At 38.1% G+C, this 27,940-nt stretch overlaps 1 protein-coding gene across 2 annotated transcripts in view; it reads right to left on the reverse strand.

The window, feature by feature from the left end:
• Positions 1–27,940, reverse strand: part of LOC137035515 (NLR family CARD domain-containing protein 3-like) — a 65,965-nt gene that overhangs the window by 6,850 nt on the left and 31,175 nt on the right. Inside the window, exons 7-8 of one of the 2 annotated variants that reach the window (XM_067408887.1) lie at positions 26,433–26,606; positions 1,717–1,763 (exon numbers count right to left, since the gene is read on the reverse strand). In XM_067408887.1, coding sequence (XP_067264988.1) covers positions 1,717–1,763; positions 26,433–26,606 — 221 coding nt within the window. Of the gene's footprint in view, positions 1–1,716; positions 1,764–25,038; positions 26,607–27,940 lie in introns of those variants that run through there. The other variant, XM_067408888.1, reaches the window with a different exon arrangement.

Here is a 27,940-nt window from a genome sequence, read left to right on the forward strand (position 1 = left end):
GGGACTCTTTGTTGTGACAAGGACAAATTAAAAATGAACTGAAAGATGTAACAGAGTTGATCAGCACATGTTCTTAATAATTGCCCACAAATGTCATCTGGCCCCGGACTTTTTGATCTGGTGTGCCTGAAAATGTTAGCCACAGTACTACTGTCAACAGTAATGGATGGAGCTGCCTGTGTGATAGCCCTGATACCTTTTATTTCATCATTACAATCTGAATTGTTGAACCGAGAATAAAATACATTAAATTCATCAGCCAAATGTTTATCAGATGAAAAACCATCCAGGACAACTCTGTTGGCTTTATAATTAGACCCAATCAATGTTTTCATTCCTCTCCAGGTTTTCTTTAAGTTGTTACTTCTCAACTCTGCCTCAATTTTTCCTTGTACCTTAATTTAGCTTTTTTAATTTCAGCCCTGATCTCTTTTCTCACAGCCCTCTCTGCATTCACATCACCTTCATTAAAAACAGTTTTTCGTTTGATAAGCAATTCTTTAATGTCTTTAGAGATCCACTGTTTGTTGTTTGGATACACCTTGACTTCCTTATTTGGAAGAACAGAGTCTTTGCAAAAAGAGATGTAACCGCAGACAACGTCAGTAAGTTCATCAATTTCAGAACAGGAGTCCTGAAACACTGTCCAGTCTGTGCACGTGAAGCAGGCTTGTAGCGCTGAAGAGCTGTCCTCAGTCCAAACCTTCACCTGTTTATTGACAGGCTTCTTCCTCTTCAGCACCAAGGTGTAGGCGGGTAAGAGGTGGACAGAGTTGTGGTCAGAGGCGCCCAGCGCTGGCCCCGCCTTGGACGTATATGCGCCTTTAATGGAGCCGTAGCACAGATCAAGAGTTTTATTACGACGTGTGGGGCATATTACATACTGATAAAAGCTGTTCAGGGTTTTCTTTAAGTTACAATGGTTAAAGTCCAGGGGGGGGATGGGGGGGGGGTCCTTGACCCCTCTAGGAGTGTCAGAAAATTCTTTACATTTTAAAGATAAATTCATCTGGTGAACTTTGAGAGTTCAAAATAAGAGCTCCAACCCATGTTCAGTGTCCAAATTGAACAAAGAAAAATCAGAATCAGTAGCCTATGTTTTATTCATACAGGGAAGAATACGCAGTTTTATTTTTTCATTTGAGTATTCAGTTTCTTACCTGAATGCTGCTATACCTACTTGAAAATTTAAAGAAGTTTCATTTGCATCTTTCATTCATTGTATTTGTCTGTGTTTTTTTCCTATGCTAATTAAAATAATAATAATAATAAAAAAAAAAACATGATTCAAGGAAAACAATTCAAAATAAAATCAATAATTACAGACTCCATGAAATAGTGTTTTGTTGAACATCATTTGTGTGTTCAGAAAGTCTTTCCAGCATCAAACATCACTGATCATCGTTTATCATTAATAAATGTGACGTCATTCTCAGACGGGGATATTTATAGCAGCCGCTTGAATAAATTGAATTAAAAAAAATTAAATCCTGTATTTTACGGGATGGTGGCATTGTGTCAACCCTACGATAGCAGCGATCATTACTGAGGACGCTCAGGGTTTGTGGGATATTGTAAAACATTAATCCATTTCTTTGTGATTTGCTGTTTTCACAGACTGAGTGTGTGTGTGTGTGTGTGTGTGTGTGTGTGTGCGTGTGTGCGTGCGTCTGTGCGTGCGTCTGTGCATGCGTGTGTGTGTGCGTGTGTACTTACATTTACGTACTCCTGCTGTAATCCTGATCTCTCCTCCATGATCCACACTAGAAAACACAGACAGTGTCACATTCACACACAGACACAAGTAAACTTTTTGGATTTCTGAGGTCATTTCTGAATTTTCTATTAAAAGTCATCAAAAATGGTAGTGAATAGATCAGCCCAGGCTTTATTCTCTTTCTATTGCAGACCAAACACTGACATACACAAACCTATATATATACCTGCATATCTATATATGAACAATGTGTTGTGTACAGCCTGGATAAAAATGATCATTGTATTAAAGGATTAGTTCACTTTCAAATAAAATTTTCCTGATAATTTACTCACCCCCATGTCATCCAAGATGTTTATGTCTTTCTTTCTTCAGACAAAAAGAAATGAAGGTTTTTGATGAAAACATTCCAGGATTTTTCTCCATATAGTGGACTTCAAAGAGCTTTAAACGATACCAGATGAGGAATAAGAGTCTTATCTAGTGAAACCATCATTCATTTTTGAAAAAAAAATTACAACTGCATATGCTTTATAAACAAATGATTTATATAAACAAACGATCACCTTGCACGTGCTTCCACTTTCCATATTCTTCAAAAAGCTTACGCTGTGTGTCCTACACCTTCCCTATTCTACTTATGGAACGAATGCGGCGCCAGTTCTTTTTTTTTCATAAGTAGAATAGGGAAGGCGTTGGACATACAGCATAAGCTCTTTGAAGAATACGGAAATGCGGTTTTGGTTTTAATCAAAAACCTTAATTTCTTTTCGACTGAAGAAAGAAAGACATGAACATCTTGGGGGTGAGTAAATTATCAGGAAAATTTTATTTAAAAGTGAACTAATCCTTTAAAAACAAATAAACCTCCTTCAGATGGAGCTGACTGGATAGAAGTTTCTGTTACAGTGTGTGTGTCTGTACTGTATATGTGTGTTTGTTTGGGAGAGAGCTGGATAAGTAGAGCTGTCACGATAACTGAAATACCGTAATACTGTAATACTGACAGAACAACCGCAGAGGATGACAAGCAGCCGCCACAACTAAGATGTTCACTTTTTTTTTCATTAAGCTATACCACTCTTGTTTTACACATTATGTTTGTGTATTTAATGATAAATAAGATCATGATAACAAGAATGAAGAGAGTAATTTCCACTAACTATTAGGCAAAATTCACTTTATTTTAAATCATAATCATGTGTCTGCAGTGTGTAAATAACAACCATCATATTGTGGTAAAAATCTATACACTCTTCATTATTTTCCCCATAGATTAGAAACAGTGGATCAGAATGAGGTGTTCAGGAATGTGCTGTAATGTTAAAATAATTTGGAACAGGCCCCGCCCACAAGTACAGGTCAAAAGTTTGGACACATTACTATTTTTAATGCTTTAAGTCTGTTATGCTCATCAAGCCTGCATTTATTTGATCAAAATACAGTAAAACAGCAATATTGTAAAATATTATTACAATTTAAAATAATTGTTTTCTATTTTAATATTTTATATGTTTGGGTCAGTAATTTTCTTTCTTATTTTTGTTGAAGAATTTAATACTTTATTCAGCAAGGATGTGCTAAATAGATAAAAAAGTGATAGTAAAGACTTATAAAAGAATTTCTATTTTGAAAAAAATCCTGTTCATCAATGAATCCTGAAAAAAGTATCACAGGTTTCACAAAAATCTAAAGCAGCACACCTGTTTTCAACATTGATAATAATCATAAATGTTTTGTAACACCAGCTAAAACAAAACAACCAGTCTCACAAAATCTGAGGGGGGCATCCACCAACTGTATTTCAAAGTATTTAACCCCATTACAATATTAATCAAAAAAGAAAAGAAAAAACAAAACAAAACATTCATCGGAAAAAATACATCATTGTACTTAACCCCAAACAGGCATGAGACCAAACTATCCTACAACCCTCTTCTTACAGGAGTAGAAACACGAATCACACATGAACATTGATGATAGACCCCACAATGTTAATGTCCATATTAAGAGTCCATTCCTTCCAGAACATGCATCAAGGGACATTACAAGAATAAATCAGTCCAAATGAGTATTCAGGATGAAATTGTCCTTTCTCTTTTCAGTACTCAGTACTGGCTGATGATTGGTACAGCCCATGCAATCACAAAAGAAAATCCTATTGATCTGAAAGAACAATGATGTTCCTCAAAATAGGGCCCATACAGGGGCTTAGACAGAGATGAGCTCATAGCCCTGCTCAAAGAGCTTAGAACCCAAGAGGCAAATACTTTTTGGGTAACAGCCACTAGATGGCGCTCCGGTAGTGCGACCGCCATTATGGGGTGAAAATACTAACTGGACCATAGAATCCTTCACATCTTACGCAACCAAAATCGGTGAATTTCACTGCCAAATCAGAAGCGCAATAGAACAGTTTTTAAATGAAGTCACCAGTGGGGGTTCAAGATGGCGGCTTGAAGGGAGGCTGTGTGTAGTTTAGCGGCAGTGTCTCTTTGCTGAGATTCTAACACTACAATCCGCATATTATAATTTTAGCACGCTCATGTCTTGTGCTTGCCATTATGAGCATAAATAACTACTTTTTGAGGCAATCAGAAAGCATGCCACGTAAGAAAACGTCTATTGCCAACAGCTCAGACGAGGCCGATGAGCGAGCCGACATTGCTAACGCTAACCTGAGCTCGTCTATGTCTCCGTTATCTGATGCGGTTGCTGAGATTACAGCCAATATCTCTAAGATCATCGATGAAAAAATGGATCCGATATCGCAGTTGTTACAGCTGCATCGTTCTGAACTAGATGAGCATAATAAGTGGATCACTGAAGCGGAAACGAGGATATCTACTCTGGAAGATGTGGTAACCCCGATCGAGGCTAAGCAAATTCAGTCAATACATGCATACATCGTCTCAATCGTGTATTTATTGTCTTGAAAAGTGTTTATTTGGATGTTAAAACGATCTCTAGAAGACATGCCATTAGTTCCTAGTTCCTTTTCTTCTTTATATTATGAATTTGTGGACTAAAGGTGTAAAGAGCGCCCTCCGGCTGCAAGTATGAATTAAAAACTCAGTATCAAGCACTCAAAGTGATGACAATAAATATTATTTCTAATAAAAGCCTATATGAAATGCCATAGAGGTAACATAATTGTTCAGACACTTTGCACCACAGAAATACATTACATTTTAAAGAATATAGTAGAATACCATTATTTTAAATTTTAATAATATTTCACAGTATTGCTGTTTATGATGAGCTGAGACATTATTACAGAGGATTTTTTTTCACAGCCTACCTGACTGATAGGCCTCATTAATATGCAAGTAATTTCAGATCATTACTATGTGATTCCTTTGTCTTCTCAGGTGTAAATGGCTCATTATTCATGCAGATTCACGCCCCCACGCATACTGTGTTTCTTGACAAAAAGTGTCTTACAAAAACTAAATCAATATATTGTTTTATATGAAGGAGTAGGCAGCATAAATTTTACATAATTCTGAAGCAAAAACTCTAGTCTACAACCTCCAATACCCAAAAGTCTTGTGAACATAGATTTAATATACTTTTTTTGGCCTTATTTCAGTGACTTAAGTTTTTGTTTTTTCAATAACCACGCATAAACATTATTCCTTCAAAAATACAAACATGTACATACATGTTCCTCACATTTTATTGTAGCCTAGTTTGTGCTGAATACAGTGTAATGACACTTTTGTCATTAATATGTTTATGAACAACTGAAAAAAGCACAAATGTCAGGGCATGTCAAAACTTCTTCAAGCCCCAAATCAGCCTCAGACTCCAGAGGGTTAAAGGACCTCTTTTCACTGGGGCTCTCGTTATGCAACGGGAGGTAAAGTGTGTTAATTTCATTGGTGTTCAACAATTCCTGTTCAATTTCTTTGTATCCTTTATTTCCTTTATCTTTTTATTTAATTTCTATTTTTATTTTATTTCTTTTTGGCTTATCACCTGTCGTCTACATCATTCAAATTGTACATTTGGACTACATTATGTTTGACTTATATTTAGCACGTTAAAGCTTAAAATTTGTACGTGGAATGTTAATGGTAACTGGATTCATACCCCTATTAAAAGAAGAAAGGTTTTAAAGCGGAACTCAGTAAGATTTGCAAAGCTCCCCCTACAGTTTCCTTCAGTGAATCACACTGTTGTAAATACTCCAAACGCAGCTCTGGACTACAACGACTACAACGCTCACCAGCGCAGTAGTTTTGCAAATATAGTACAAGAAAGAGGAGGTGGGTAATTTGCAAATACAGTACACTCGATGGAGCTGGGTAATTTTCGAAATTGTCTTATAAAGGCATAATATATACATTGTTTTTGAATTACCATAAAGCATTTTGTCACTCTCGCGTGAACGTGAACATGAACATGAGGCGAGATTGTTTCGGGTCGGTGCAGCTCAAGTTGCAAGTGCTGTATTCTGGCGTAGACGTGCCAGAGGGGGTTAGTGCTCACCTCAAACACACCACTACAAGTCAATTAACCATCGTAGGACTTAGAAAACTATTTATGAAGGTAAAAAAAGTTACTTAGTTCTGCTTTAACTTATTTAAAAAAGGAGGGGTTACATATTACTTTGCTTCAAGACACCCAACTGAATGATCAGGAACATGTTAAACTATCACAGGGGGTGTTTAGCCAGGTCTTTTTCTCATCTTTCACTTCGAGGAGCAGAGGCGTAGTTATTTTAATCAAGAGAGGTTTGCCATTCCAATTAGTAGAAGTTATCAAGGACACAAGAGGGCGCTCTTTAATTGTGAGGGGGTTATTGTATGGGGAGGAAATTGCTGTTATGAACATTTATTGGCCTCCTGGCCATCCGGGCGATTTTTTGACTACAGGATTTGCCAAATTAGCGGAGTGGGGAATTAAGACGTTGTTTATTGGGGGAGACTTTAACTTTAACTGTCATCTATGCCCCATAATAGATAAATTCCTAATGGTAAACCATTATTATCAACTCAGGCTAAAACTGTTAAGGCTCTCTGTGAAGACTTTGACTATGTAGACATTTGGAGGGCTTGCCATCCAGCAGATCAGGAGTATACTTTTTTCTCTAGGGTCCACAGCTGTTATACTAGGATAGATTATTTCTTTTCTCCAAAAAATATGCTACAGCATACACTACCGTTCAAAAGTTTGGGATCGGTAAGATTTTTAATATTTTTAAAAGAAGTTTTGTCTGCTCACCAAGATTGCATTTATTTAATTAAAAATACAGTAAAAACAGTAATATTGTGAAATATTATTACAATTTAAAATAACTGTTTTCTATTGGAAAATATTTTAAAGTGTAATTTATTCCTGTGATCAAAGCTGAATTTTCAGCATCATTACTCCAGTCTTCAGTGTCACATGATTCTTCATTCTAATATGATGATTTGCTGCTCAAGAAACATTTATTATTATTAATGTTAAAAACAGTTGTATACTTTTTTCAGGATTCCTTGATGAATAGAAAGTTCAAAAGAACAGCATTTATCTGAAATACAAAGCTTTTGTAACATTATACACTACCGTTCAAAAGTTTGGGGTCAGTAAGAATTTTTATTTTTATTTTTTTGAGAAGAATTTAAAGAAATTAATATATTTTTCAGCAAGGATGCATTAAATCAATCAAAAGTGACAGTAAAGACATTTAAAATGTAACAAAAGATTATATTTCAAATAAACGCTGTTAGTTTGAACTTTCTATTCATCAAATAATCCTGAAAAAAAATATTGTACACAAATATTTTGTACAATTGTACACATTAAATGTTTCTTGAGCAGTAAATCAGCATATTAGAATGATTTCTGAAGGATCATGTGACACTGAAGACTGGAGTAATGATGCTGAAAATTCAGCTTTGACATCACAGGAATAAATTACTTTGTAAAATATATTCAAATAGAAAACAATTATTTTAAATTGTAATAATATTTCACAATATTACGTTTTTTATTTTATTTTTAATTAAATAAATGCAGCCTTGGTGAGCAGACAAAACTTCTTTTAAAGACATTAAAAATCTTACCGATCCCAAACTTTTGAACGGTAGTGTATAATGTCTTGCCATATAGAGAATATATCTATATCTGATCATGCAGCAGTTTTTGCCGAATACTCTTTTGGGAACCAGAATGTTAAGTCTAATAGCTGGAGATTTCACCCATTCATTATGGCTGATCATAATTTCATATCATATTTTACAGAGGAGTTTAACTCTTTCATGTCCATTAACTCTTCCTCAACTGAAGACCCATCTTTATTATGGGAAACAGCCAAAGCTTTTTCTAGAGGCCTTATTATATCATACACACTAAGTAAAAGGTGCAGACAAGCCAAACAAAAAGAGATCTTAGAATCGAAGCTTAGGGATGCTGAGAGATTATACATTAAAAAACCAACACCTGGTAAGATGAAGGAAATTTCTGCAATTAGATCTGCTTTAGATTCTCTTCTAACAAAACAAGAGGAAGTGAAATTACGTTTTGCTAAACAGAAAATATTCGAACATGGGGATAAAGTGGGGAAATATTTAGCATACCTAACGAAGAAAAAATCTGACACTCAGTCTATCCTGTCCATTGTTGATAGTAGCGGTAAACGCTTCCTAGACAGCTTATCTATTAATAATATATTTAAAGAATGGTTTGAAAATTTATATAGGTCAGAATTAGAAGGGGATACAACACAGTCTACAGAGCTCTTCTTTTCCACCCTTAACATACCCACTTTATCAGAGGATCAGACCTCATCCCTTAACGCTCCCATATCTAAAAAGGAAGTTCTAGCAGCCATAAAGACTTTGCAATCTGGAAAAGCACCTGGACCATATGGGCTTAGTAGTGAATTTTACAAAGAATTTAGAGATTTATTATTAGTTGACCCCTTGCTAAATATGCTCAACGACTCATTTGTAAAAGGCCATTTGCCACAGTCCCTGAGAGAAGCAAATATATCCCTGATTTTGAAAAACGGCAAGCAAGCAGAGGACTGTTCGTCATATTGACCTATTTCACTGCTAAATGTAAACCTAAAGATTCTTTCTAAAATATTAGCAACACGGTTAGAATCCCTTCTCCCAGCTCTAATAAAGGATGACCAAACAGGCTTTATTGTAGGACGTAACTCTGTCAATAACATGCGTCGCCTGTTGAACATGATACAGTTTGCTAAACAACGGTCAGTAGATGGTCTTGTGATTTCTCTAGATGCGGAGAAGGCATTCGATCGCATCGAATGGCCCTACTTATTTCATACGTTATATAAATTTGGTCTTGGTGAGCACTTTATTAAGTGGGTCAAGTTATTGTATAATGAACCTCTTAGTGCCGTGCTCACTAATGGTTGTCGCTCCTCTACATTTAAAGTTGGGAGAGGGACGAGACAAGGCTGCCCTCTCTCACCTCTTTTATTTGCTTGATAATTGAACCATTGGCAGAGGCTATAAGATCAAATAATGAAATTTGTGTGTTAACGATAGCAAACAATCAACATAAAATTGCCTTATATGCTGATGATATTTTGATATTCATGGTGAATCCTGATACCTCTACCTCAGCTCTCTTAGATACAATTGACAAATTCGGTACATTTTCAGGATATAGAATTAATTATTATAAGTCAATGGCAATGCCTATAGGTGGCTTGAAACAAATACCCCAAGGATTACCATCCTTCCCATTTAGATGGGCCCCTGAGGGTTTAATATATTTGGGCATTAATGTTACCTCCTCCTTCGAACAGATGTATAAAGCAAACTTTCTTCCACTTTTTGAAAGTATTCGGTTGGACTTAGAAAGGTGGAATATCCTCCCTGTTTCTTGGTTAGGGCGGATCTCCCTCCTGAAGATGAATATTCTTCCAAGATTACTTTACCCCATTCAAATGATTCCAATAAATTTTACACATAAAACTATTAGGGAATTGAATGGTTGGTTTAGTTCCTTTATATGGGCCAAAAACAGAGCACGTATAAAAATTTCAACTTTAATGCTTTCATCTTCAGTGGGAGGTCTTGACCTTCCAGATATTCGGAAATATCAGTTAAGTGTTCATTTGCGTTACATTTCTGACTGGGTACATAAAGGCTCCAGAACAGTGTGGTTTGATATTGAAAGTTCACTTAGTAAACTTCCCTTAGTAAATTTACTTTTTCTTAAAACGTTTAAATCCTTGAAAGTCGTTTGTAGTAACCCCATCACAATTAGTGCTATCAAGGCATGGCAAGTTATTAGGCATTTGGAGGGCCGGCTCCAACTCACCTCAGCTTTTACTCCCATTTGTGATAACCATGACTTCTTGCCAGGGACTGTAGACCCACATTTTCGAGCCTGGGCACAAGGTCTTACCACTTTACGTGATCTATTTGAGGGGGACACTTTAATGTCATTTGACCAATTAGTCATTAAGTATAGTATTCCACGACAGGATTTTTTTTTCGTTATTTACAACTGAGAGACTTTGCTCACAAACCAGGACATTTCGGCCATGGAGAGACATCTTTTTTCACAAATGAACAGTTCTGCAGGTTCTTTTTACAAGGTTCTCAAGGACTGTGGCGTTTCAAATACGGATTCCTTGAAGAAGACATGGGAAAGGACACTTGATATACAAATCACAGATGATCAATGGGAGGAAGCATGGAAGAATGCTGGGACCTTAAGCATATGTAACAGAGTAAAAGCAATGCAGTTAAAAAATTTTACACCCAGCTCACATTTCTCCTTCACGGAGGCATACGTTTAAAGAAGACTGCTCGCCAACGTGTCTGAAATGTAAAACAGAGGAAGGAGATCTTATTCACTGTCTCTGGTTCTGTAGGGAGATTCAGAGGTTTTGGATTATGGTTGAACAAGAACTTAATGCAATTTTATCTATTAATATTGGCTACGGTCCAAAACACTTGTTGCTTGGAATATACAATGACATTATCATAGACAAACATAAAAAGGCATTTTGTAAATTCCTAACATTCTGTGCAAGTTAATGCATTCTTTTAAACTGGTTAGTTGATAAAGCCCCTTCTAGGTCACTATGGCACAGGGTTACATTGGAATATGTATCATTAGACTACTTAACGTGTGCTTCTTATAATAAAGATGTCCCCTTTCATAGAAGGTGGGACCCATTTTTGATATATATGGGCTTAGATATATCCTCTATTCTTATTCGAGGGTTTGTTTAATGAGGTTTAAATATGTGCAGCACATTGGAGCAAAAATGTCTAAGGTATGTTGTTTGTATGTTGATGTCATTCTCTAACGCATTTATTTCTTAAATTGATTTATTGAGGTGGTAAGCCTTTTTTCCCCCCTCTTGTTCGATTTTAAATTTTGTTTTGTAATGTTTAAAAATCACTAAATATACTTATTTAAAAAAAAATGTAAGTAAATGTGGAATCCAACCATTCATCCATCTGAGGTAATGTAGTTAGCCTACTTTATTGGATATTTCCATTTTAGGCTACACATTTATTAATAGTAAATTAATAATTAATAAATTTAAGATCATCATGTTTGCAGCAAACAATATATTTCAGACCTAGTGGAGTAATAATAATAATATCTAGGTCTGAATTGAAATAGGCTATATTGTATGTTTAATGGATCTCGGTACAAACATAATGATCTTATAATTCATGATGCATTGCTGTGTCACTTTTGGACACTTTAACAACATTAGACAGTACTGCAAAATCAAGCTGTTATTTTCATATATTTATTGTCCAACATTCCCAGTTTTTCTAATGCATGTCCTTAATTTAATTTCATATATTGGTAATAACTCAGTGTTTATAAGCCTTTTAAAGAATTTTAACCCAAACTGACTGGGTTTCTAGAGCAAAGGTTTTGTGAAAAAAGTTAAAAAGCCTTAAACACAAAGTGTGTAAAATAAAAGGATTAAAAGGATTTGATGATCACTAGTGATAGTATTTTATTCCGTGTTGTCATCATTCAGGTTTGATTTCAGCTTTAAAGCAGAACTAAGTAACTTTTTTTACCTTCATAAATAGTTTTCTAAGTCCTTACAATGGTTAATTGTCTTGTAGTGGTGTGTTTGAGGCGAGCACTAACCCCCTCTGGCACGTCTACGCCAGAATACAGCACTTGCAAGTTGAGCTGCACCGACCCGAACCAATCTCGCCTCATGTTCACATTCATGCGAGAGTAACAAAATGCTTTACGGTAATTCAAAAACAATGTTTATATTATGACTTTATAAGACAATTTCGAAAATGACCCACATCCATCGAGTGTACTGTATTTGCAAATTACCCACCTCCTCTTTCTTGTACTGTATTTGCAAAACTACTGTGCTGGTGAGCGTTGTAGTCATTGTAGTCCAGAGCTGTGCTTGGAGTATTTACAACAGTGTGATTCACTGAAGGAAACTGTAGGGTTTTTTTCTGTAGTTTTTTTTTTTAACAAAGCAGCTGATATTGCCATAGAAACTATTGGACTGACGAGTCACTTTCACTCCAAAATGGCGGACAACACAGGGCTGCTGCTGGGCGCCAGTGTTGCAATGGAACGTTCTATTGCCTGTCACTTCTTGTAAGCCTATATTCTTTGCCCTGCTACAGCACATGGCTACTATCTTACTCACTCTCCTATAAAAGCGTGAGCTAGCATGGTTAGCTACCTAAAACTCCCCCTAGTGACAGAGAGGAAAATTTCCCCACGGACAGTTGTACTAAACTGTTACAGTTTCTTAAGCAGCAAATCATCATATTAGAATGATTTCTGAAGGATCATGTGACACTGAAGACTGGAGTAGTGATGCTGAAAATTCAGCTTTGATCACAGGGAAAAAAAAATAAATTAAACTATTTTAGAAAATTATTTAAAAAATCAAATAAATGCAGGCTTGATGAGCATAAGAGACTTTTTTTTAAAACATAAAAAATAGTAATGTCTCCAGATTTGACCAGTACTGTACATACTACATATGTTATTAACAAAAATGGTAATATAATAAAGTCCTTCCACGTCACCATTTCACGTTCTTCTTAGCCTACACTTCACCTAATAGGCCTGTAGGTGGCACCTAGGCTTTATGTAACCAACCATGATAGGCTGATCAAATTGTAAAAGGATTATCAATATATAGTTGAAGTCATAAGTTTACATACACCTTGTAGAATCTGCAAAATGTTAATTATTTTAACACAATAAGAGGGATCATATAAAATGAATGTTATTTTTGATTTTAGCACTGTCCTGAGTAAGATATTTTACATAAAAGATGTTTACATATAGTCCACAAGACAAAAAATAAAAAGATTAAAATGGTACCGTTCAAAAGTTTGTGAACTCTTGATTCTTAATACTGTGTGAGGTTACCTGGATGATCTACTACTGTTTGTTTGTTTTGTGATAGTTGTTCATGAGTCTCTTGTTTGTTCTGAGCAGTTAAACTGAGCTCTGTTTTTCAGAAAATCCTCCAGTTCCGGCAGATTCAGGGCTGGCGCGTGCCTACATGCGACCTAGGCAGCCGCTTAGAGCTGCAGCACAGTAAGGGTGGCAAGTAGTGAGGAATTTAGTTTTTAATTTAATTAATTAATTTATTTTTTGTACATTCATTTGCAATTATTTCACTTATATCAAAAAAGTTATCACCTATCATTAGGGATAAAAAGTTATCACCTATCACCTATCATTCTATCATTAGTTTTCTAAATCTAAATGATCTTTGCTTCATTCTACCAATTTCCAAAACCCACCCCAACCAAGAGCGGCATATAGCTTTGTTGCCGTACCATGGGTGCAGCAGGCGCAATGATATTACGCAGCACCTGAAAATAGGCTAACTTCTGTCAACATATCCAACGTGAGCACCTGCTTGCACAGGGAGCATGCCTTGTCAGCAAAGTTCCTTGATTATTACGCCAGAATGACAATATAGTTCCTAGCCATATCAGCCTAGAAAATCGCAACTTTTCATTTTCCGTCGGTCTTAGTACACAATGTAACTACAGAAGAGTCAAGTTTTAAATAGGAAAAATTTCGAAACTCTTTGGTTTTTGGTTTTAAACGAATCAAGTAAGCAGTTTTAGTTTAATATTTAGAGTATTAGGGTTTCTTCTTGTTCCTTGTTGTTTCTCTAATGTTCCTGTTTTCTTCACCCATTAACCCTCAGGGGTCTGAGGATTTTTGGGACCCTGGAGAAGTTTTGACATGCCCTGACATTTGTGCTTTTTTCAGTTGTTCATAAACATATTAATGGAAAAAGTGTCATTACACTGTATTCAGCACAAACTAGGCTACAATAATATGTGAGGAACATGTATGTACATGTTTGTGTTTTTGAAGGAATAACGTTTATGCGTGGTTATTGAAAAAACAAAAAACTTAAGTCACTGAAATAAAGCCAAAATATATATATTAAATCTTTGTTCACAAGACTTCTGGGTATTTGAGGTTGTAGACTAGAGTTTTTGCTTCAAAATGAGGTAAAAATTATGCTGCCTGCTTGTTCATATAAAACAATAGAGAGATTTAAATTTTCTAAAACATCTTTGCTCAAGAAACACAGTATGCGTGGAGGCGTGAATCCTCATGTATAATGGGTGATTCTCACCTGAGAAGACAAAAGAATCACATAATAATGACCTGAAATGACTTGCATATTAATGAGGCCTTTCAGTCAGGTAAGCTGTGAAAAAACCCTCTGTAATCATGATTCAAATCTAATCATGGTGTAAATCAAATATACAGAAAAAACAGCAATACTGTGAAATATTATTAGGCTAATAAATAATGGTATTCTATTATATACTTTAAAATATAATGTATTTCTGTGATGCAAAGTGTCTGAACAATTATATTACCTCTATGGCATTTCATATAGGCTTTTAGCTTAAAAGCATGCACATTTGGAGAAATATTGATGGATTCTCATGTTTATGTCAATTTTCTATACAGAGGAGTATTTATTCACTGTCGTCACTGTGAACGCTGGATACTGTGTTTACAATTCATACTTGCAGCCGGAGGGCGCTCTGTGCACTTTTAGTCCACAATTTTAGTCCACTTTTATTTCCTGGCAATCCAGGAAATAACTGAACTAACAGAGGCCAGCGATCGCTAACTATGGCTATTCAAAACACTTTTCAAGACAATAAATACACGATTGAGACGATGTATGCATGTATTTACTCAGAATTTGCGTCTGAATAGCGCTCCCTCCGTGGGCGTGGCCGCATTAGCGGATAATGAGCTGAATCACGGATTTCTGACATGGCTCTCTTTTCATACAGATTACATAAACACAGAATGTTTGTTTTCGATTTGACTTACACAATTTAAAACCTGACATTTCAACGTTTTTTTAGACATAAGACTAATTTTTTTGTGATTAGTATTCATTAAGTTACAGTTCATTTTCTGAGAACTATCAGATTGGACTTCGTTCAGAGGGAGACGAGAGATCATGCATCATCTTTATTTTACAAAAAGCACAACATTTTGTTTTTACTCTGAGTGTACACAAATAAAAGAAGATATTCCACAGATTAAAATGGTGTATAACTCTTAATTGTATGTGCAACATTAACAGAGTATTTTGAGTCTCTTTCACACTGGTAAGAAAAAAAAACGCGGTGGTATCGCCGGCGATACCCTCAGACCTCAGAGTGTTAAAGTCTGTCCACCCTGTCATCTTCATATTTTATGAAAATTAGCAAATTATTTTGACAAGTTAGCAAAACCTTTTGTGTGATTTCTTTATAAAGAAATGAGGGCCAGTTATTGCTTGAAAGTTTGATCAAATATCTTTGTTGTTAGACGTTATTTAGAAAAGAAATTGCAAGTATTGCATATTTTATAGGGAAACAAATATTTTTCAGTCGTTTCATTATTATCAAAAGACTTTTCTGATTAATTAAAATGTATTGTTGAGAAAGGGACCAAATATCTTTCTGAATTTTTTTTTTTAATCACTATGCACTGAAAATATATTTAACAACGTTGATTTTTGTCCATGACAGGGGGTGACATATTTTGTGGTTTGCTCATGCATTGTCTGCTTGCAGTTAATTTATTAAAAGTGCTGGAGCTTGACCAACATGCATTTCTAACAGCCTAGGGTCTCCTTAATACAACAAATATGAAGTTAAATGGAAAATCTCAGCTTTTTATTTTGGAAATTGTGAAGTCTCAAAGGCACTTTATAGTGATTTTGACCCTGATAATAAGTTGTGGCCACAAGATATTAATTCGTGGGAACATGATAATAAGTCGTGGGCTTGAGATCATATGGTGAGGGAACGATATATTTTTTCTCATGGCCACAAGTTAAATGTGCAAACAACCTGCGCGACCATAGCAACTTGGAATTATCAGAAATGGATATGCCTATAATAATATTTATTTTTAATTAAGAATAACAAAATAAGCGCGGAATCAAGAAATGATTATATTAACATATTTCACAATATTGTATTGTCCGCGAGGTTGTCTAAACAGCATTCAAATGAAGTTTGTTATTATTAAATGATAATAATGATAAAAGAATAGCCTGCATAAGAACATAAAATAATATAGTCTAGGCCTACAAGAAAACATTTTTACCCATCCCATCTCATCTCACAGCCTTTTTAATCTATTCACTGATCATGTCTTTATTTATTTATTTATTTATTTATTTATTATGCCTATTAAACCTAAATGAAATGAAATATATAGTCTAATACAGGGGTGTCAAAACTTTTTCTGTTGGGGGCCAGGTGCAAAAAAATTTCTGTTGTCTCGGGCCGCATGTCTGTAATAATAATAAAAAACTATTAATAGACAAACTAATTTATTATTGCCATTAATTTGTCTTTACTTATATTTTAAATATGCTATTTTCTAAAAATGCTAAATGCTAAATATATATTTATATATGCCCCATGATATTATATAAATTTATAACCTAGGAATCATTACAATGTATTGATTTCAATAATTGTTTTACTCACCGTTAACTTTATTAATGTGAACAGTGATGTGCCTTGGATTTCAGAACTGATGTCAAGTCAGGAGTAAGTCGCGTAGTAGAGATACGAAGCAGATCACAGAGATGGCTGTCAGTCAGACTGGCTCTCAGTGGATTCTTGTTCAACGTCATCAGTGAAAATGTTTGCTCACATATGAATGTGGAGCCAAACAGGCTCATAATCCTTTGTGCATGACGTTTGATCAAGGGGAATCTTGATGGTTCCAAACTCTTGTAAAACTCAGGCAGGGCAAGAAGCTGGTGGCGGCTGCGAAGAGAATCATCGCACTGCAGTTCTATGAGTTAAAGCTGACAGTTTGAACAGTTTGATGTCGTTATCAATAGCGGAAAAGTCTTGAAAATTCTGATTAAATTCTGTGATTAAGGATGTTAGCACTGTCGAATATTTATCCATTTTTCCAGGGATGTTGGAGTCTGAAAAACTTGAGATAATTTCGGACAAACTAGGAAAGTGCACAGCATTGCGGTCACTGATTTGTCTCTCAAAAAGTCATAGCTTCGCAGCAAAGGATTTCAAGTGCGCATACATTTCCGATATCAGCTGGTCCTTGCCCTGCAGGCTTTTATTCAGTGCGTTTAGGTGACTGGTCAAATCAACTAAAAAAGCAAGGTCTGCCAGCCAGTCTGGGTCATTGAGTTTATCAAGTGTCTGATTTTTTTCTTTCAAAAACAGGTCAATTTCAGACCTCAGCGAATAGAACCACTGTAGAACAGAGCCGCGACTCAGCCACCGCACATTGGAGTGATATAGTACATCACCGTATTCTGCATCAATATCGGACAAAAATGTCTGGAATTCTCTGTGGTTGAGCACTCTTGAATGAATCAAGTTTATAGTTTTCACCACAGTGGTCATCACATCGTCCATCTGGACGGCTTTGGCACAGAGCGCTTCCTGGTGTATGATACAGTGCATTTTTACAGCCTTACCTCCACTTTTGCGAACTTTGTTGCATACCATGGAAGCCATTCCTTTCCGCTCCCCGATCATGGATGGCGCTCCATCCGTTGTAATGCCACAGAGCTTGGCCCAAGGGAGATTCATGCTATCAATCGCACATGATACAGCTTCAAAAAGACCTTTTCCCGTTGTTGTACTCTTAAGGCTCTTCATATCAAGAAGCTCTTCTGAAATGCAAAAATCTCTATCCACACCTCGCAAAAAAATTAACAGCTGTGCAGTGTCTGTCGAGTCAGTGCTGTCATCGCATGCAATTGAGTAAAAATCAAACGTAGGTACTTTGTCTGTCACTTGTTCTTTTAGATTTGCCGACAAGTCTTCAATTCGCCGTCCAACTGTGTTTCTATAAAGACTGATGTTTTTAAAATCTTGCATCTTTTCTGGGCAAATTATAGTGGCAACTTTCATCAGACACTACTTTACAAATTCGCCATCTGTGAAGGGTTTTCTGTGCCGCGCTATTGGGTGAGCTACGTCATAACTAGCTAATGTAGAATTTTCCTGTGCTTTATTAGCACAAAAAAATTGTTGTTGTTGAGCTGACAGGGCAGCTGCCAGTTGTTTCACCTTTTGATCACGCTCGGCACCAGTGTACGATTTGAAGGACTGATGTTTTGTTTCATTATGTCTTTTAACATTATATTCCTTCATCACCCCGACTGACTCCTGGCAAATTAAGCAGACACATTTCCCGCTGACCTCAGTGAAGAAATATTCATTTCCCTAACATGTCTGAAACCTCCTGCATTCACTTTCGATTTTCCGTTTTCTTTGTTGCGCCATGACTTACCAAAGCCTGATCAACAATAATTTGTTGGCTTTTTTTAGCCCTATTACATCTTGCGTGCTGCTTTGGCTGCATGTTATAGTGACACCCGATGGTTATTTGGTGAATTTCATCTATTTTTCCCTATGACGGGCCAGATTCGTATAATTTTCAAAAATCCCTCGCGGGCCGCCACAGGACTGATAACGGGCCACAGATGGCCCGCGGGCCGTAGTTTGAAAACCCCTGGTCTAATATGTTAAATTCCCGTAAATTAACTGGGAATTGGCATGTAAGTAGCTTTAAGTTAAGTAGCGAGCTGACAGTGGTGACGGCAAGATCGTGTAAGTGTTTTGCTTAATAACTGTTCCCTTTCGAAAGGGAACTCTACACTGCATTTACCGCATTTGGGGAACGTCACACGTGAACTGATGTCTGAAAGCCAAGTATCAAATCTCTCTATCTTTTCGTCTTTCTGGACTGTTTTGTCTGATCGTGATTTTATCGAATCCGGTAAGGGAATCTTATATTATGCCTTATAAACGATTCAGAGAATGTGTTCACCCGTGTCCCAGGTTTTTGACACTTGATTACACATTCTGTGCATTTCTGTCTGGGAGAGGAGCATGCATAGACAGTGCTTGAGGGTGCTGTCTGTGTTTTTCTGTTATTTACTGTGAGCATCTTCCTATCGGAACACTTTGTTCTCATTTGGCTCTTTTCTCGAGGGAAGAGGTGTCTGCATCTGTGCCTGGTGATTCTGGCCCCGTTTGTGCTGGGGCAAAATGGCGGCTGCAATCATGGGGCTTGCAGGTGACCTTGTTGGGAAGCTTGAGAGAAAATTCTCTCTCAGCCCCCTGGGGCTGACAAGGATGAGTTGTTGTTGTTGTCAAAAAACAGACATCATCGCGTCCAGCAGCGAGCGCTTTTCTGGCTACTGAACATGCGGAGCTGCTGGAGTTTGTGGGACACGCATCTGGCAGGCTGCAGCTGCCTTGGGGGCTTGTTAAGAAAGGGGCCTCACACGGACGGCTCGACAAGCGGTTCCTTTCTGTCCATAGCTCTGCAGCTCCCTTGAGCCTTTCATTCCTTCCTGATCTCCATGTTTGAGATCCGGAGGGCATGGAAAAACCCTAGCCATTCAGATCTGAATCTGGGCCCAGACAGATGGGAGGTGGAAGAAGCAAGATTGAGATGGGTGATTGATTATAAACGCCAGCGACGTTCGTGATTGATCCCCCAGCTGCAAGGGCGATTTACATCTGCCCTCTCCTCTTCTTCTTCCGCCTCCTATATATATATATATTTTATTCATGTAACATGCTCAGATGCTTCTTACAGTCAAACTGATGGCTGGGCCCATGGTGATTATTTTTATGTCGGCTCCCTTTTACGGTTTGATAATGAGAGGCTCTTTTAGGCTTAAAAGAACCCTAGATTCCATCCTTTCATGTGGAATATGAGGAGTCTTTGGTCTTCGAGCCGCAGGAAGGTAAGCTGGGTCTATATTTTATGTTTTAAAATATGTCGACTTTGTTTTTCCTGTATAGATTTTCCTCAGCATGTAGACAGCCAGGAGGTCTAGTCGGTCTCGAGCCGAGGCTCAGAGATAGGGCCAGAGGTCCAGTGTGGCCGCTTGGGCACCTCCTCCACCTTGGAGCAAGTTGCAGAGACGGCAGGACTTGAGGAGGAAGAAGCAGGTTTTAAGGGAGGTGATCAATCGCAGACGTCAGCAGCATCGGTAATCGATTCACTCTCTTTGCGAGGGCAACTTTACACACGCCCTCGCCCCTTCTTCCTCGGCCTCCTGGGTTTTGGATTCATTTAACATACTCAGGCGCTTTTTAAACAGTCAGGCTGATGGCTGGGCCCTTGATGAATATTTTTCTAAGGGCCCGCCTTCTGGCTTGTTAGTGAAAGAGGCTCTTTTAGGCTTCAAAAGAACCCTAGATTCCATCCTTCCTTGTGAAAGAAAAGGAAAAGAGTTTTCGGTCTTCGAGCTGCAGGAAGGTGAGCTGGGTCTATGTTTCTATATATGTTTCTAAATATGTTGACCTTGTGTTCCTGTATAGTTTTTCCTGAGTATGTAGTCGGAAAAAGTAAGAGGGTTTTTTTGGGCAAACTGAAGTTTGTTAGGTTGGCTAGAATGATATTTGTGCAGGCCACAAAATGGCCGCTTCTTAGCCACCATTTAACAGAGTAGCTTATCTTCTGGTTTTAGCTAGAGTAAGTTTGAATTAGCACTAGTCACTTCAGTTAGATCTATGTCTAGTGTTGGCCTCTCGGCCACCTGACATTGTTTGCTTGTTGAGCTTCGCTTTATTTAATTTCCTCTTCTCCAGGGAAGTTCAGAGGTGAAGCCCAGGCATTTCTATGCTTTGTGCAGCCTTGCAGGCCCACAGCTTAGCGGCCTAGGCTAGGACTAGGATTAGGTGTTTTTTGTTATAAGTCACCCTATGTATTACTATCCCTTGTTAGGTTGTATAGTTTCTAGTTCTGGCCTCCTCCTGAGGGAGTTGTTAGGCCATATGCCCATTTCCCCCTTGTTAATAGTGTAGGTGTAATGGCTGAAGATAACAGCTAAGGTAGTAGGCTGTTATGAGCCTCCCTAATGCAGTTGTCTCAGGTGGTAGGCCCTTATCTTTGCTTAGATAAGTTTATGCTGTGTTGCTAGGCCCCACTTTCTAGAACTTGATTCATGCTATGAATTTGTATTTCCCCTGAGCCCCTTGAATTAGCATTCAAGTTTGAGGTTACGATGCTAGCTTATTTTAGCTCCCGTTCTCTAGGGTTTAGTACAGATGTTTTTTTCTGTCTAGTGAGAGCATTTATCCTTTTTATCCAAACATAACAAAGCGTTATGTCTGCTTTGGGTTCTAGTTTTTGCCCTACACGTATGTGAGCTTTACTCCTAGTGCTGCCACAGGTTAGCACTTGTTTTAGTAGTAGGCTTGTGTTTAGCCTCTGTTTAAGAGCACGGTGACTATTTGTACTCCCCTTTTAGGGTTTTGGTGTTTCACTGAGTGCATCACCTGATGGATTGCAGACTCTGGTTGTGTGTAGGGAACCTCACTTTCAGTTTGGTTCTGTTAGCTCCCTTTAGCTTGATCACTGCTACAACAGCTATAATGCATATACTGTAGGAGTTGTAGGCTCTAGTAGATTGAGCTTCCTTCTAGTATGTTAGCTTGTGTTTTACAAGCGTTGTTGGTAGATGTTCATGAGTTTTGCTCACTTAATTTAGCACTGCCACAAGTCTATGCCTGTGTCTCTTTGAGGTAGGCCATTTTAGGCCTTCTTCAGACCATGGTAGCATGTTGTTGTAATTATATTTGGTACATTGCCTGTTGGAATGTGTAGACTTAGCTCAGATTGTGTTAAGCTAGTTACCCACAACTGTTTGTTGGGTTTAGAGCTGGTCCCCTTTGAGCTTGGTACCCTTTATAAACACTAGCTGGTGCCACGTGTTGTTGAAGTTGTAGGCCCCGCTAAGGCCTCCTTTCAAATGGCATGTTGGCACAGTTCTGTGCTGGTTTTGTTTCATCACTGCCATTGGCCATGCCCATCTCTGCTAAGGAATAGGCCTTCTTTGAGGCCTCTCTCAGAGTATTGTGGCGGAGTGTGTACTCCTCTTGTTTAAGAGTAAAAGGTGCTTTACTGAGTGCATGGCCTAATGGCTGGTGTGGAAATAATAGCCACTAGCCAATGCCACGTGTCTGTGAATTGTAGGCCTTCTGGGCCTCCAGTTAAAGCATGTTGGCATTTGTTTTTTGTACTCCTCTCACTTAGAGAGTAAAAAAGTGTTTACTGAGTACATCGCTGAGTGGCTGGCCTCTCAGGGCGAGTTTATTTAGTAAACCTTACTGTGGTTCAGTTTTCTACATTTGCTCCCTTGAGCTTGGTAGCACTTCCATGAGCTGATGCCACATGTCTGTTTGGAATCTTAGACCTGTCTTGGGGTCTCCTTAGGATGCAATGGCGTATGTTGTACTCCTCTTGCTTAGAGAGTAAAAGGTTTTTTACTGAGTACATAGCTTGTTGGTTTGTGTCGGTTTCATTTAGCGCTAGTCGAGCTAAATAGCTACCCCATTAAGTAAGTTGGTTCTATTTTGCTCCTAGAACCTTAGTGGCACTAGCTAACGCCACGTGTCTACAAGTAGTAGACACATAAGTACAAGTAGCTCCTTTGAGAGCATGTTGGCGTATGAAATGTTTACTCCTCTAACTTAGAGAGTAAAAGGTGTTTTACTGAGTACACTGCTGGGTGGCCATTGGCCCAGGTTGAGTTGATTTAGTGAACCTCTCTGTAGTTCAGTTGTTGTCCTCCCTGGAGCTTGAAACACTGCCACGAGCTGACGCCATGTGTCTGTCTGAAGTTGTAGGCCCGTTTTTGGGCCTCCTTCAGATCATGATGGCGTATGTTGTACTCCTCTTGCTTTAAAGAGTAAAAGGTGCTTTTACTGAGTACACTGCTGTGGCAAGGTGGCGTGGTTCAGCGAGGTCTGCAGCGGGAGAGAGAGGCAGGAGACGCGTGGTGAGTGAGTGGGTTGAGTGCAAATAACAAACACCAGTCTCGTTTCAGTAATTGGAGTGGAGAGAGTATAAAACGCCAGGAGAAGCAGGAGCGAGGGAGAGAGAGAAGGACTACTGGCAGCCACTCCTGGATTCCTTGCTCGCTGTTGGAGTGTTTTTGATATTGTTTTGAGACTGTTTTGTGCTGGTTTGCACCCCTTTTGTTTGTTATTTCTTTATTAAAGCAGCCAGTAGTCAAAGCTGACCCTGTCCTCTTCCTTCCTAAGATACGAACTCTGTTACAACTGCTTATTGGATTGTGTTAGGTAGACTGTTGTGTGGGCACTCTACAGTCTTATCTGCTATAGATTCTTGCTCTCAGCAAGATGGGTGTTCAAGGTGTGTGGCTTTGACAGGCTGCCCTTGGATTTTCCCACTCCCACTTCTGGGGTTGTAACTTAAGTAGAAAAGTTGAGTTTTGGACTCTATGTAAAACTATTGTCATGTTGTAGGCCCCTTTTTTGGTCTCCATGATTGTGTGCCTACAATATGGTCTATCTGTTAGGTTGAGCTTTGTACTCCCCTGTTAGGGTTGTCCTATATAGTGCTTTGCTCCCTAAGCTGGTCATTGGTTGAAGGCTTCTATGAGGCCTCCCGTTTTAAGACCAGCCCCCAGGCTGGTTTGTGCTCCCCTTTATCAGGGTTTCTTTCTTTCTTTAGCGCACAGCCTCCTCAGTGCAAATAATCAGGCGCTGAGTAGATCCTAGGATTGAGCAGAGTATACTCCCCTCAATAAGAGGGTTAAGAGCACTCAGCTGAGTTCTGCTCTCCCAGATGCCCGTCTCTGTGCTCGGGTTTGAGTTGCTTACTGCCTTCTGCAGTCACTCTTACTCGCTGTCTTCTCTGAAGAATGCATTGTTGAGACTCTGTATTCAGACAGGTTGCTGGTCAAAGACCAGGTTTTTGTCAGACCAGGTCGGCCTCCATGGTGGCATTTGGGGGTGACTATGTCCCCCTTCTAGTGGCTGTCTGGGGTTCCTTTGGGATCCCTGGCCACATTCCCTTAAAGGGACCTTCTTTCTTCAGAAGATTTGGTCACAGAAGCCTTGGAGCAGCCTTGGTAGGCTTTCTACGAAAGGCCTCTTTGAGGTTTAGCTTGGGCTGTTGGCCGTAGGGAATGCTGTCACTGACAGCCTTTGTGTGACCCGAGGGTGAGTTGCTCTGGCGTTTCTTTTGAAACTGCTTTTACGTTTGTCTATCCATTATGGCATGCACTCCCCTCAAGCATGGCAGCGTGGGTATATCGTTCCCCAAATGCAGTAGACGCAGTGTAGAGTTCCCTTTCGAAAGGGAACGTCTCAGGCTACATATGTAACCATGGTTCCCTGAGAACAGGGAACGAGACACTGCATTCCTTGCCATGCTCCGGGGCTTCCTGCTGAGCAGTCCCTCAGACAATAAGATACTGACTGATCCTCTAGGTGCTCCTTATATACTTCTGGGTTGCGCTATGATGATGTCATAGGCTGTCGCCGGCCAATAGGATTGGAGAGATTTGATACTTGGTACCTTTGTAGAGGAACTGGACCACCAACCCCTCTACCAGTTACCTTCAGACAAAACCTCTGCTCTCTTTCTTCTTCATCTTTCCTCTGCTGTATCATCCTCCTTTCCCTCACCCACACAATTCTCATCTCTGGATGTAAATACAACAACAGACACTTTATGTTCCACCTTGACGCTGCATTCACACGGGGCACCAGCGTTAACGCTTCTCATTTACTTTGAATGGGTGACGTCATGCGTTGCCGAACTGAATTGTGGGTTCCGTCACGTCGCTTCACTCTTGTTGCAAGCGGCAGAAGTTGAAGATTTCTCAACTTTTCAAGCGCCAACGCAGGCATCATCCAATCAGATGGCCCTATGCAAATGCCCTAGAGCAGTCGCTAGCCAACTGCGTTCGTTTGGTCAATTTAAGTGGTCATGACATGAGAAATCGAATTTTCCTTGATCTTTTGACATATAAAAGGTCTTTGAACCATTAATACATTCTGCAAGTTCCATAATTTAAAACGTCCTCATCATTTATAAAAAAGCATTTTTATACACAAGCTGTAAAAATACTTCATTCTGAGAGACAGCTTTCTATGTTTGTGCTTCAAGTGTGTGCTCAGAAAATGATAAATTAGAAGTTTAAACTGATATAGCTTTAAACAATGTTCAATACTGCTATAATAAAAATACACATACTTGTTGTAGGTCTAAAAAATTCTACATATGGTACATTTATTTTCGACAACAAAAATTTTAGCAAAAATGTATATTTTAGTCAGAATTATTGAGCTCTGTCTGTTTGGCGTTAAAGTGTGTTAAGCGGAGACCTGCTTGCAGAACCACAAGAATCTTTTTTTCCCTTTTGCAGAACTCCACTCCTGACAATAAGATGGAAATATCTGCATAACTTTCTATCATTTACGGATGGAGAATATACTCATGAAATGTAAGGTATGCACTGAGGAAAACACCGCATTAAACAGCACAAGTATGTATGTGTCAGCTCATTTACAATATCTGTCAGAGCATCTGATGTGGCAAGACTACACGTTAACTATATCTCATCAGTTATTTTAAAGCTCTTAATATAAAACATGTCTCATGTTTAGGACAAGCTGGATTTTGCACTTTTCGTGCAGCAACTCACTCTGTGTTCTCCACTATTTTTGAGATGTGTTCGTATCAAATTGATATAAACAGTATTGCCTCATTCCATATCGTATATAAAAATATATCAATATATCAGACAAACTCAATATATTGTCCAGCGGTAGTAGTATCAACGCAGGTCAACACACTGAATCAAAGCCTTTTGTCTCTATAAAGTGAAGCTTCATCTTAAGTGCACCCCGGTGACACATTGCTCATCGGTTGAGCTTTGTATAATGTGGCACACATAATTGCACTACACTATTTCACATTTGAACTTTTTACGAAAACTTTCTGCCTAATTCACATCATGTGCGTACCGTACGCACAGAAATTTGTTCTGTACCTCATTCTAATGTTGATGAATTCAGTGTGCCCGAGGTGAGTAATTTACATAAAACACACCGAAGCCATATGTATATATATAAGATATATGTCTGTTTAAAATTTCATCTTATTATGTTTGTAAGGCACCAAGAGTATTTTTGCATTTCACATTTTTTAGTGAATTTAGAATAAATTTTAGAGCAAAAGTTATTGATGAACCATGATTTGTTTGTGAAAACATTCGTACGTATATTTCACACACATTTGTAGGTACGTATGCTTAAAGAATGAGACCCTAAGATCTATGAAAAAAAAATTGCACACCTTAGAATGTAAGTCATCCAATCAGATTCAAGCATTGAATTTCTCTGCAGTATAACTAAAGCTAAGCTTGTTACAAAGCTCCTCCAGTTTGACATACTTGAGTTTGTCCAGTCTGTAGTTTGGATGGTTGAGTTTATCGGAGAGCTGCTTTATTCCTGAATCTCCTGGGTGATTGTAGCTCAGATCCAGCTCTCTCAGATGTGAGGGGTTTGAACTCAGTGCTGAAGACAGATAACGACAGCCTTCTTTTGTCACCATACAGCCAGACAGCCTACAAACACACACAACAACAGCAAACATGACATCAGTTTGACCTGTGCAGTTTTCATTTGCAGGTATTTTTTGTAGATTCAGCCACAAAATTAACAAAAGTGTCTGTGGAAATGTACTAGAGTAAAAGCATTCTTTTACTTTTATTAATGTAGAGAAGCCAACAGACACATTTATACTTATTTGCTTTATAGAAAATGTTTTTCAAACATTTACATTTATTTCTGCCATTCAGTAGGTACTATTTATTTTTAACCATTTAAAAAACTTAACCTCCATTAATTTCCATTGACTACTCTACTTTTTTCAAATTTCATTGTTTTGAATTGAAAATACAGTTTACATGATTCATTCAATTTTTAATCGAATATGATGAGACAAAAAACATTAACAAAGTCAAGGGAATGTGTGCATATTAAAAATAAAATATTATTTACAAATAGTTCAAATTTATGGTGCCCTGGACATGAGATGCAGAAAAAAAATGCAAATTGTTTGCACACTTTACTAAGTCGTTCCCTAGATTTCCTAAATCGTGCGGACAATTTAGCAAATCGAGGGAACTAATTACAATTTCATATAATTGCTAGTGGTTAAACGGATCGTTGTTGATCCGTGATCCATATGGACCAAGCCCCATGGTTCGGCACACAAGTGATTCGCGGATCAATTTCAAGTTTCACCGCAATAGAGTAAAAGTTTACCATTTGCACATGTTTTGTCTTACTAGTTTACACATTAAATGGATATAAAACTATTCCAGCGCTAGAACAGGAAAAAGAGGATTTAATTTGGTATCACATGCCACAATGTTATCGGTGCGCATATAGACGCACATGCGTTTCAGATAGCTTGCAAACTCCAAATTTATTTCTCTTTCGCGTCCTCAATGCACTTGGATGGACACATGTCCAAGTCAAAATACCTCTCTTCGCAAGTAAATACATTCGATTATGTCTTATTTGAATGAGGTGAGAATTCAGATGTGTATCTATTGGAGGTGAGTGTGCATGGAGTCTTAAACCTCTGGGGTCTGAGGATTTTCGGGGCCCTGGAGAAGTTTTGACATGCCCTGACATTTGTGCTTTTTTTCAGTTGTTCATAAACATATTAATGGAAAAAGTGTCATTACACTGTATTCAGCACAAACTAGGCTACAATAATATGTGAGGAACATGTATGTACATGTTTGTGTTTTTGAAGGAATAACGTTTATGCATGGTTATTGAAAAAACAAAAAACTTAAGTCACAGAAATAAAGCCAAAAAAAAAAAAAAATTTAAATCTGTGTTCACAAGACTTCTGGGTATTGGAGGTTGTAGACTAGAGTTTTTG

The sequence above is a fragment of the Chanodichthys erythropterus genome, chromosome 14 (genome assembly GCF_024489055.1).
Source record: "Chanodichthys erythropterus isolate Z2021 chromosome 14, ASM2448905v1, whole genome shotgun sequence".
NCBI classification, from domain to species: domain Eukaryota; kingdom Metazoa; phylum Chordata; class Actinopteri; order Cypriniformes; family Xenocyprididae; genus Chanodichthys; species Chanodichthys erythropterus.